This window comes from Scatophagus argus, chromosome 8 (genome assembly GCF_020382885.2).
Source record: "Scatophagus argus isolate fScaArg1 chromosome 8, fScaArg1.pri, whole genome shotgun sequence".
Taxonomy (NCBI): Eukaryota; Metazoa; Chordata; class Actinopteri; family Scatophagidae; genus Scatophagus; species Scatophagus argus.
In genome coordinates, this window is record NC_058500.1 from 18,110,278 (window position 1) to 18,122,758 (window position 12,481).

Genomic DNA, 12,481 nt, shown 5'->3' on the forward strand with positions numbered 1-12,481 from the left:
CACTGCCTTGAGACACGTGGTAAAATGCCAGCATAGCAATGACTAAGAGTAAGGAAACAAATCTGAATTGAATTTCCAAGAACCGACACTGCTAGTCATTTCATTGTCTGATACGCTGGGACTTTATGAAGGTTTAAAAAATCCATTATTTTGAGGTTGATTCGCCACTGCTACTTGTTTTACAAATGAGCTGCAATTAAAATCATTAAAAACATTCCCAAGGGTGACAACCAGGATATATTTCCATTTAATGCTTGATGGATTGTGTCACAAGATGAATAAAGTGAAGCCCTCTGGGCATCCAGCACCACCTCACCTCCTACAACTGCTCTCAGCACTGATTACACTTGAAGTCACACACCTACTGCTCAACAGTAAACAGGAAGACATGAATCATATAATTTAATTATTCTGTGAACAATCCCAATAAAAATCCTCCCTGCATTATGTCTTCGTTTAGTTTTAGTTTAGTTTGTTTGTGTTCAGGTGATTTTGCCACAGTGGCGGAGACACTTCTCATCCATAAAAACAACACAGAACAGTAACTTGGCAAAGGACATGCACTTCAACAGATGGACAAACAGACGTCATGTACAACTTTTAATTCCTCTTTCACTGAAAGCCTGCTGTCCAATTTATTAATTTTTTCTTTTTTCTGAATAGACCAAATTAAGCAATTTCTGGTCTCCATTATTTGAAAAAAATCATCATGCATCATGTTATGTTCCAACATTAAGGCACAAACTCACTCCTTTCCAACAAAAAAACTCCTGTGTTATATTCATGTATATAATGTCATAATAAATTAATTGTAAATACACAAGTGATTAAATGTCATTCTATTGCCAAATCCTGTAGCAGTTCCTAAGTTCATTAGTACTTTCTTCAAGCTGCTGACATCTTTTCATTATCATTTGCTGTGTTTGAGATGGAAGCTTTCATCAAACTGGTCTGACTCATTCGAAGCTTAGGATTTAATTTTTCAAAGTTATTTGAATTAGCATTTAACTAAAGCACACTTGCAAAACACGGGGACACCAAATCACAATAACTGCGCCATATGGCACCTTTAACTCTCATCTGTTTGTCTTACTTTTATTCTTTTTCTAAACTCGTCTTCATTTCTTGCTCGGTCTGTTTCTTCTACTCTCTTCTTGTATTTCACTTTCACCTTTCTTCTTCTCTGCTCCTCCTCCTCCTCTTCCTCCTCCTCTTTCTCTCTCTCTCAGTTGGTCTGGCGGAGGCACACTGAACCAGTTCTGAGGCTTATGTAAGAGCTGGATCATAAATATGGACGGCTTATGAAACACAAGACAGGACACAAACACTGACACACACACAAAAATGTGTAGGCCTGTCCAGCCAAGGATCTGCCTGGGACGAGTGGACAAACAAGGACATGCTGCCAACACATACATGACTTTCAGTTTCAACACATGCATACACAAATACATGGATATAAGACATGTTTACTGCATGACACCTGACAGACCTGAGTTTCAGTTTCCCACATGATGGGAATGTGCAAATGGATGTGCGCTCACACATACACACACACCCTCAAAATAATGGAGCATGGAGGCTGGTGATGAGCTCACTGTGAGTTGCTAAACAACTTACATAAATCGCCCCTTCAGTCCATCTATGTGATAACAAACTTCTTGACGTGGCTGCTAATGACACCACCCAGTCTCAGTGATTAACCCTCCTGTGTGTGTATGTGTGTGTGTGTGTGTGTGTGTAATATGCTTATGTGTCTCAAAGCAGCATTTCCAAACAATTCATTTGATATGATATTTGCAAGCACTCTGATTGGTGATCTCCACTTTTAATCTAGTGTCATAATCAGATCAAAATCAGCCTCAGGTGCACTTCATCTTTAGTATCAATTAGCAAATATTAGCATGTCACCCAAAACGAAGATGGTAACATGGTTTACATTATATCTGCTAGTGCTGCCATTGTGAGCATTTCAGTATACTAACGTTAGCATGTAGCTCAAAGAGCAGAGCTGACAGCATGACTGCAGATTCTTGACTAGTCTTCAACTTTCCACCAGGTTCAAGGCTCCTGAGTGTAGGGTGTTTTAGTAGTCACTGTATAAGAATCTTGGGCAAGTGTATGTGTTGTTTGCAGCCCTTTCATGTCAATGTCCCCTGGTTAGATTCATCCCTTCAAAAGCTAAAGGTACCTAAGGACAGCTAAGAATATAAAGTCGCTGTTTTAGATGTGAAATAAGTTAAAAAGTTCCAAAAGTATATAATCAACCTCAAAAGGTCCAGTCTTGTCCATCTGAAAGCTCATACTAATTACACAGTCCTCCTCCTTCCATCAAAACAACAGGAAACATGAAAACACATAATTTCCTGTATTTTTTTTTTCCAGGAATGAGCTACCAGAAACTGTTTGATAAAAAGAACAAATGTAAAAGCTTTCATGAGACTGGACACAGTTTAATGATTATTATACTAGTTATTAGAGAGAAGAGCAGCAAAACATGGTTGTTGTTTTTTTTTTTTTGAAGATGTTCCAGATTTGAATTACGCATTCTCGCAATTACCCCATCATCCAGTTTTACCCTCCAACTTTACCTTACAGAACAGTTATATAACAATTCCTGAAATGCAATAAGCCTCATCTCGCAACACACACGGTATGTACTCAAAACAGACACCGAGGGGGCAGACAGGAAAGGAAAGACGAGAGGGGAGAGAGAGATGAAAGCGAGGTCGTCATTCAAAGAGAAAAAGAGAGCTGTACTTCAGAGTGAGAGGGGGTGGAAACACACACACGTTAAAAAACATAGTGGTGACACACACAAACACACACACACACAACAGAGCAGGATAAACACACACACAGGCGTAGATTCTCGGAAGCAGGACTGTTTCCCCCCACGGGTCAAGAGGACAAAAAATCCAGGAATTATTCACTAAGGACAGAGATGCTGGCAAGGCCCTTGTGAAATATGTTACCAAATATGATTTCATTAGCTGTTAAACACACCCAGTGTCCATGCACACATGCACCACCTCATCTCAAGATGATTTTGTGCATCTGAGATGTATGGGTTCAAATATTTCACATATAGTCTGTGTTTTTCCACCAAAACAAAGAAATGTCGCAATAGAGTCGGCGAGGAGAACTTTGTGACTCCGGTATCTGTCATCTCGACGCTTTAACATCAGCTGAAACAAATGTCGTGGCGAAACAATTCTCCCTGGATATATCAGAATTTCGAAAATCTATTAAGATTTACCTGTTTCTACTACTCACTCTTCAACTGCAGTAACTACATGTTGCTGTAAATTATGGTCTAAATTCAGCTTCTGAGGCCTGCCCACCTCATTAGGAAGAGCTCCCTCGTGCCCAAGTCCTATGGAAGTGTTATCTTAAGGTGAAAATTAGAGTTGGAGAGCCCATTGTTGCTAGGCGACCAAGTCAAACTCAAATACTCAATTGCCTGCGTGAGGAGAAGATGCAAGCAGGAAGAAAAAGCAAAACAATCGTGACAGTACGTAGGTGACATGAGATGATACATGACGCACGAACCCTCGACCCTCCATCAGGTACAAACTGAGCAGGGAAAGTGAGAATGCAACCAAAGTGTCTTGATGAAATGCTGAATCATCTGCAGTCAGTGTCACAGAGTAAACAGCATCCACAGCAATTTTTTCTAAGCCATTAATTTGTTCTGTTGGACACTCCCTGCGGCTTAGAGACTTGCTGCTCCTCACAAAAACAACACAACATGTACTTGAGAGATACGTGGAAGAATGCGAGGCCACCGGCAACAAAATCATGGTTAGTGCGTGTTTGTGTGCGTCTCAGAGGGGGTTTGCAGTGGGAAAATGTCTTCTGCACCCGCTACGTTATGTAACCAAAACTACGTATATGTATAAGTGTTTATATAACTCCTCGCACTGCGCCACCCAACATAACGCCCCAACCATGGAACGGCGCTCTGTGTGTTCCCTCATTTGTGTCAATGTTAGAAAGACGATAAAAGCAGAGAGAGAAAAAGTGAGCACAGAAAAGATTAAGAACATAAAACTATGGGAGGAAAAACCATACATTATACACCCATATAAAGAGCTGCATCCAAAGCATGACTGCATCTTCATATACAATGTATACATGTATGTTTTCTCCTCTGTGGTCTGACTAATTTGTGTTGCTCTTGGTGCGAAAACCCTTTAAAACTTCACTGGATGAATTAAAAAGTGATTAAGCTGTTTTCTCAGCTCTGAAGAAACTGTTCGTGACACAAAGTTTTCTCCCAGCAGTGATGAAAATAGCTTCAGACTGCCTTCAGTAAGCTTTTCAAGTACGCCATCAGCGGTTGCCCTTCAGGAACAGATGGGAAAATGTCTGCCCTCCAGCTCAAAACATGAGTAAAGATTAGACTCTGTAAAGTAAAATAACATTTTCCTGAGCCTTTCATTAACAATTACATACAGTGACCTGCCCTCTGCAATGTGGTTTACAGATAAATTATGATGCACCACTCGAAAGGGAGCACTTTCAGCCTGACAAGCGGAGTGACTGGAGGATTCAATATGTGATTTGAAACTTCTGAGAATATTTGTGTTTTGACCGCTGTAGGTAATTTGTAAAGTGGCCTAGTGCCACAAGATGGCTTCTTTTTCAAAGCTTTGATTTACAATTGATGTCTGACGTCTCACGTTAAGTATAGAAAAAGACAAATGCAACAGAATTTCCTCAGGTGGCGGAACCAGAAATCTGCGAATGGAACCAAGCTAGACTTGAGCTAATCAGAGCTGGCCAATCACTGAGCTTGGATCTGACCAATGAAAAAGCAAAAGGTGATAAACACATGTGCCTAGCACTAGAAGTAGCACTTTTAGCCATATTTTTTTTTTTTTTACAAAAAAGTGTTTGGAGAAGTTTTTACATACTTTTTACAACTGGCATCCAACTTAACTGCTATAAATGCCAACTGACCACAGCTGTCTGCAAAAGAGGAGACTGTATACATATACAGCAGCTTTAAGTCTGGGCTTGTTTGACAGTCTGATTTTGTATGAAATATCACTTTAAAAGTTGCTAAAAACTTTACAAAACCTCAGATTCAAATTCTCTTTGTGCTCATGTTTTTGGGGCAGGATCTACAACTTCATAGATCCTATTGTTAAATAAACAAATATTCAGGGAAAGTTTTGAAAGTTTTTTTAAATACCAAATATATAGATGAGATTTATTTATCTATTTATTTAAACAGACAGGAATTCAGATAACTGAAGGCAAACTGGGAGCCAGACACACACACACACAGGAAATATGAGGTCCTGAGCACTTGACCTACATACCAGATCCAGTTTTATCATTTGCTCATGCTGACACACAAAGCAGTGATGAGATATACCAGACTAGTCTACTAAGAATCCACTGTTTTCAGGTGACTGTGTTTCAGTGACTTCCTCCATGAACAAACCCATCTCTCAGTGTCTAAACTGTCTCTGCCCCACTTCCCTGTGAGTCATTGTCCAACAAATTGGAAAAATAAATAAATAAAAAGACAGAAAAGGACAGTCTGTCAGTCTGTCTGTGTGGTCCCTACCCAACACCCACGCACCCACCCCCCTGCCCCATACCCCACACTTTGGCGCGCTCGCTGTCTACGTCAGGAGATTACAGATGACGGCAGAGCCTGCATTTACTACACCATGGCAGAGAATCCTCCACGTCACAGAGTTCACACATACAGGGGACAAGCTGTCTGGTTATCCAACACAGACAGGGGATTCCAGGAAGGAGACAGGAAATGAAGTAATACAGAATTCATTGTAACACAACGTCGAAATTATCCCTCCAGCCATTTTGATCAAAAACTGTCGTAAGACTCTTCGGCAATGAGGGATGAAAAAATCAATTTTGTACCGTCTCCACCAGGACCCATAAATATATCTATTCAGTCATCATAGTGGAAACCTTAGAGTGGTAATCATGCAGAGTTTGACTTTTGAAATGCCAGTAAGAAGGCAAAATATCAGGTTTGAAATCAGAGCTCCCTGATGAGGTAATTGTTGATGAACAACCCTATCAACTGCCTCTACAGTCATTTAACATGGATGTGCTGATATTCTTAAAAGGAACATAATGAATGAACGTGAAATCTGCTGGGCATCATGTCGGTGAGACAGAATCAAGTTTGTGGAGTTTAAGTTTGTGAAAAATATCAGGATGTAGCTGTGTTTGTTTAGAAAAATTTAAGATTTAGATTTTTAAAATAATAATAAAATAAAAAACTGTTCAAAAACATGTTAACAAAAAATAAAGACAGAAATTCTTTTCTCAATGCAACCATTAAACTTTTCTTGACTATTATCACAATTATTGAACGCAGCAGCTAATCTCCTCCCCATTTTTGCAGTGTCATCACAAGAAGACGTTCTTTAAGTAAACTTTGGTCTTTGGCAGCTTTAAGTTGTGTGGTGTGTCGTGAATGATTCATTTCAGCTGATCTGAACTGACCCTTAAAAAAAAAAACAACAAAAAATCTGGCTAGTTTTCTGTGAGCCAGTCAAAAAGTTTGTAATGCACCTTAAAGCCCTTGTATGTATTCAATTCATCAGCTCTTGTGCATATTGCTTTCCTCATTATATTACTCTGCTTACACGAGTCCTCATAGGTGAAATCGGATATGGTTGACGGTTTGTGTTGGTCCTGTCTGTCCCTGCCCTCCTCTTGCTGTGTGTCATTTTCACGTTTCCATTTCATCAGACATGCTTCTCACCTCACTCAAAACTCATTTGTTCTCCTTCCTCCTCCTCCATGTCCTTTCATTCCTGAACTGTTTCTGCCTGCCAACACCGCCTCCTCTTCATCCTCCTCCTCCTCACTTACCTGGCTGTCCTTTTCTGAATTTTAACTCCTTTGTCCTCTTCTTTCACTTCTTCACCCTCTCCATTCCATTTGTCCCTTTCTCTTCCTCCTGTTATATGTTTTCTCCCCTCATTTGTTTTTCTGTCTCATCTCCCACCTTACCTCTCTTCTTCCCTTTCCTCTCGTCCATGTACATGTTTAAGTACACTTATTGGTTCGCCGTGTCCTCCTCGTTACATAATGTGCTCGTGCTGACTTCCGGTTATAAAACACAGAATAATGCCTCACAGGGTAGGAAGACCTTCAGATTTGCCATGCCGTCGTCATTACAGGGTTACATCTGTTTGACTGACAAAATGACAAATTACGCTTTTGAAAATACCTCAGAATATTTACTTTGGTAACGTAGGCAAACTATGAAGCTTGGCTTTAATCAGGAATCGCAGAATAATGGACTAAAATATTCAGTATGCTGTGAAGGCACTTTGCTTCTTAATAACAGAAAATGTAAAGCAATATTTCATATGTAGCCCAATAGAGGTAGGTAGAAAATAAATGAAAAAATAGTGAAAATTGTATCTTTGTGCTTCAGCCAATTTCACTGAAAATATGTGCTGTTTTAAGATACAGCACAGGAAAACAGGAAGTGAGTGGTCCCATATTTAAACAGTAGACTTACGAAAATATTGCAAAGTTTGAGCAAAATTTCGAAAAATGAATAACCGAAGAACTGAAAGAATAAGATTCATGCATTAGTGAAAAAAAAAAGTTTGTCTCAATGTCAAATGGCAAAACGTGGAGAAAAATCCCAGAGAATTTCACACTACTTAATAAGATAAGACGATCAATTCTCCAACTTAAGACGATACGCAGACACTTCAGTCCCCTTCATTTGACGCTAAACTCATTTCTGTATCTCTCTGAAAACATATCAAGACTCATGTCCGGATTTCTTCTACTTTTGTGAACAAACACAATATTTGTTTATGTTAAGGCTGATTGATCACATCTTCAAATGAAATCTAACTTGTGGATAAACTATTCACCTGATTACAAGCAAGTTCTCAAGAAATCAGAAAGAATAACAAACAAGCGAGCTGAAAAGGAAACACACACACACACACACACACACCCACACACACGCACACTTTGTTGGGCATAAAAAGATACAAAGCTAAAACTTCCCTGCGAAATGAGAAGTGATGGAAAAACACGAAACGCTGATGTCAGAAAACAGGAAGCCTGATTTTATCTGACAGTGACCAGCTACATCCGATTTGTATGCAGTCTGCATTTGTGTTAAAACGTCAGAAGGGGGTAAAATGTCAACGTGACCAAAATGGAGACGGGTCCCGGTGTTAGGTGTTAACGAGGTCAGTGGCTTGTGTCAAGAGTGCAGGCTAACCTGCAACACACAAGACTTCTCTCCCTTTTACCTCCACCTCAAGAGGCTGTTGCACTCAAAACAACACACACACACAAAGACACACACGCTCTCAGTCAGACACAATGTTGCTCTCTTACAGACAGACAGGCCACCGACGCTGAGGCTGGTCAGACGAGGAGGGATGCTTATGTAACCGCTGCCTCTGGCTGTTACACAACCAGCATGTTCACAAGAACCTAACGTCCTGTACGCACATGCACGCACGCATACACACAAACACACACGCAAAGATGTTCCGAACCACACAATATCAAGAGCTGGCAGACGAAAGCTGTGGCATTTGAAGAACTCCTAGACTTGCCGACACACAAATACATGCACACGATGAGTGTGTTTGCCCCTGTGTGCGTACAAGCATGTCTACGTGTGAGTGCGTGTGTGACAGTATCTGTGTGTGCTATCAATGTCGGAAATTTCCGCCTCGCTCCTGCTGTTTCGCAGAGTTCATACTGTTACTGTGACGTCTGTTTTTCAAAGTGCAGAACCAAGAAAAATATGGGAGTGATGCACTTGGACAGGCTGTCAGGCTGACAAACTGATAAATATGAGGAAAAACACACAAAATGACAGACAAACAGATCAATAAATCACTTTATGAACAAGACAGACTGAAGAATTAAACACTGATTTCCTGCCAGATACTTCAGCTAATCGTCATGTATTAAATCTGATCTGGCTATGTCTATGTGTAGTGTATGTCTATGCTCAACAATTACACATTTAGCAACAGATATGCTCGACACTTTTTTCACTCACTGCTGACCAATATGAAATCATAATTCACCAATTTCATGAATTCTGACTATTACGACTAGTAGTTAGTAGTTATTCTAACTACTCTGTTGGTTATCGTGATATGTGTCTGATCGTTCCAGTTTGGCAGGAATCAGATGTGCATTTCATGATCATTGTCCTTAATTATTTCTCTAGTTAGGAAATCAGAGAAAGTAGTGAAAAATGCCCTCCAGAACCCAAGCTGATATCTTTAAACTGTTTGTTTTGTTCGACTAGTCCAAACCCCACAGAGAAACAGCATATAATGACATAAAACCGGGGAAATCACGGGGAAAATGTTTGAGAATGACAAACATTTCATCAGTTTCAGCCCATCATTTTGTCTGCTGGGGTAAACTCAGGTAAACGGGTAAAAATCCCAAGCATCTGATGCAGACACAAACTGCAAGTTAAAAAAAAAAAAAAAAAAACCAAAGAAAAAAATATTTGTGGAGAAATAGTTGTGGTTTCCTTCCCAAGAAAAACCAAGATTTATCTGGGTTACATAACTTGCCTCGACAAAGACAAAAAATATATACTGAAAGACTAATGCAGCTCTACAACATCACCACGCACACGCACGCACACATGGACGCATGCACGCACGCACACACACCTCTCTTATATAACAGACTGCCCTGAATGAGTTATTAAGGCTGCTTTATTAGAGCGAGGCAGGTGAGTTATGAAACCCTCCCACTGGCTCTGTGTGTGTGTGTGTGTGTGTGTGTGTGTCTGTCAGTGCAACAACAAGTCAGTGAGAACCAAACGCCACAAAGACTGAGGAGAGAGACGGAGAAAGAAGATAAAGAGACAAAGACCGATAGAGAGAGTGGGGTGAGACGAGGTGGAGCGCTCCGTTTGTGGGCCAGTGTGTCACTGCTGTAGAGGAGGAGGAGGAGGAGGAGGAGGAAGAGGAGGAGGTGAAGACGTACATAATGTCTGGAGGCCGCCACTCATTACCACAGTGGTGGTCAACCTCTGAAAAACCTACACAACATGTGCATCATCACTTTGTTGTTGCCATGACTGCATTCAGATACACACATAGACTGCACTTGGTGCTTATACCCTGTACAATTAGTTTTCTATTAAATGAACTGCACTGTACATACTACTATAGTGAGGAATGTCAAAACACTGAACAGTGGCACAATCACTTAGCTTAGCTTCAAAAATGTTCAAACTACATTGTGATTATGTTTCCCTTTAACTGAGCCAAGCAGTTCAAATGAGCCGAAGTTATTATGTAGTTTTCACCTCCACTGACAAGTTTGTTCAACTAAAGATGTTGAGGTGCCTTTTCCTGGCCAGGCGATGCAGCGCCGAGGCTAGGCATTCACACAGACAATCCTTGTCTTGTGAGTTTACAGTCGTAAGCTTGTGTGCACGCATAAACATTTTGTAAATCAAAGTAGCCATAAAACTAACCACGTAGCATGCAGGCTGGAACATGCTTCTGCGGACTGCACGTAAACGAATGAGCGTGCAGGCTGGTTTGGAAACTTCAGCCATTGAGCTTAGACTTCACTGAGACTGAGGATGTGTGCGTGTTCTACCACCTTTAATGTATTTTCAACCTAACTTCAGTAGCGTCATGACAACACAGAGAGCAACAGCATGTGACGGGGTACATATTTAAGCTTTAAGGTCGAATTATGAACCATTCAGCTGATCACAGAATCAATTTCTATTCGGGTTATACACATAACATATATATAAATATACAAACAAAGGCTCTTCGGGTTCTATAAAAATGTGCTGTTGCAATAAAGTAGTATTTGGTTGCAATGTGAAATAAGGTGACTTGGGATGATACTGCAGTCGTGACACTCATTCTCTCATCGCAAGACTGCTATAATGTAACACTACACAGCACTGCAGCTCTATAACGACACAGGGAGAGGGAGAGAAAGAAGGAGAGAGAAGGAGAGAGAGGAGAGAGAGGGAGAGAGAGGAGAGAGAGTGAGAGAGAGGGAGAGAGAGGGAGAGAGGGAGAGAGAGAAGGAGAGAGAGGAGAGAGAGGGAGAGAGAGAAGGAGTTGAATGAGGAAACAGCAGTTTATTTGTGTGCAGGAACAACAGAACAAGAGAGACCAGCATGGCAGAGGAATTTTTAAAAAAAGCAGTTATTTAGGCAGTAGAGATGAAATCTGCATCTGCAAACAGAAAAAGAAGCAGAATGAGGAGAGAAGGGAGGGGGAAGAAATCGCCCCACAAAGAGAACTTAAAAAGAGGAAATTTAGAGTGAAAGAGAACAAAGAAAGCAGCTATATGATCTGACATGAGGAAGCTGAGAGATCAAAAAAGCCTGACGTTAAACAAACACGACATTAAGGAAGTGGGAATGATGTGGCCATGTGGCCAGCCCGGCGAAGCCTACATCCTCTTTGCACTGTGGCGTTATGAAAGCAGCTAGACTACACGTGCTCCCGGCTTTTGGCCCCGGCCCCGGAGCTGGTCTGTACTGGACAGGTTGTTCCTACCCGGCATGCCGAGGCCATTCACTGCCGAACAGAATGTGCACTGCAGCACAAAGAAAAACAATAAGTACAACAAGCTCCATCCTGTTTTGTTGTACCACAGAGGAGTTATTCCTGCTCTTAAACTGACACCTTTTTTTCCCTTCTATAACGAACACTTTGTCACCGATGGACAGATTGTGTATAAACACGCACACACCCAGGCTGACAACCCACACAAGGCATCTGTGTTCTTTTGGTCTTTATCACTATTGGACATGCCATGCCCACAGCGATGACATGGAATCAAACACCCAGAGGAATCCCAAGAATTACAAGCATGTAGACATGAGTTGTGTGAATGTTTTTCTAAATAAACGCCGACGTTGTGAGAGGCAGATGCAACAGAACATGGTGTACTGAGTGGTTTACTGAGCAAAACCAAAACAAATAATAACAGGTTTGCACAGAATCCTCGACTGATCAGTTCAGAGATGCCGAATAAGGAACTGATGACTTTTGACTTTGAGAAACAATTTGGTCTGAACTCAAATGTGCTTAAACAGTAGTGTATGTTGCATCTATAGCCCACGGGTAAATAAACCTGTCAGACACAGGCAGGCAAACAGTGGAGGCTGCACACAGCCAGGACACTGACTCAAACTTGCCAGTCACATGACCCTAATCCACCTGAGGGTCAGTCTCTGGGAGTCAGAGACATCTGACACTCACTTTACAGCTAACTTCATCAAAGTTTGCCATGCCTGTCTTAAACTTAAGTCAAAGTCTATGCATAAAAGGTTTACATTTCTTACACCACCAAAAACTAAAAGTCATCATTTGAGCTGTACTCAAAATTTCATTTCAAGTCCGATGTGCAGAGACAGTGCAAAAAAGACCACTGTCCTCTGTCCATAGCCATTTACAGACTGGGCTTCACAATAAGACAAGAT

The 12,481-nt window shown here is 41.0% G+C and overlaps 1 protein-coding gene across 5 annotated transcripts in view; it reads right to left on the reverse strand.

Moving 5' to 3' along the window:
• The window catches only part of LOC124063958 (helicase ARIP4-like), a 63,125-nt gene that overhangs the window by 19,187 nt on the left and 31,457 nt on the right, over positions 1-12,481 (reverse strand). Inside the window, exon 1 of one of the 5 annotated variants that reach the window (XM_046398124.1) lies at positions 1,172-1,535. The exons of 3 other annotated variants lie outside the window; for them this stretch is intronic. In XM_046398124.1, the coding sequence (XP_046254080.1) occupies positions 1,172-1,454 (283 nt within the window). In that variant the 5' untranslated portion in view covers positions 1,455-1,535. Of the gene's footprint in view, positions 1-1,171; positions 1,536-12,481 lie in introns of those variants that run through there. One more of the 5 variants, XM_046398123.1, reaches the window with a different exon arrangement.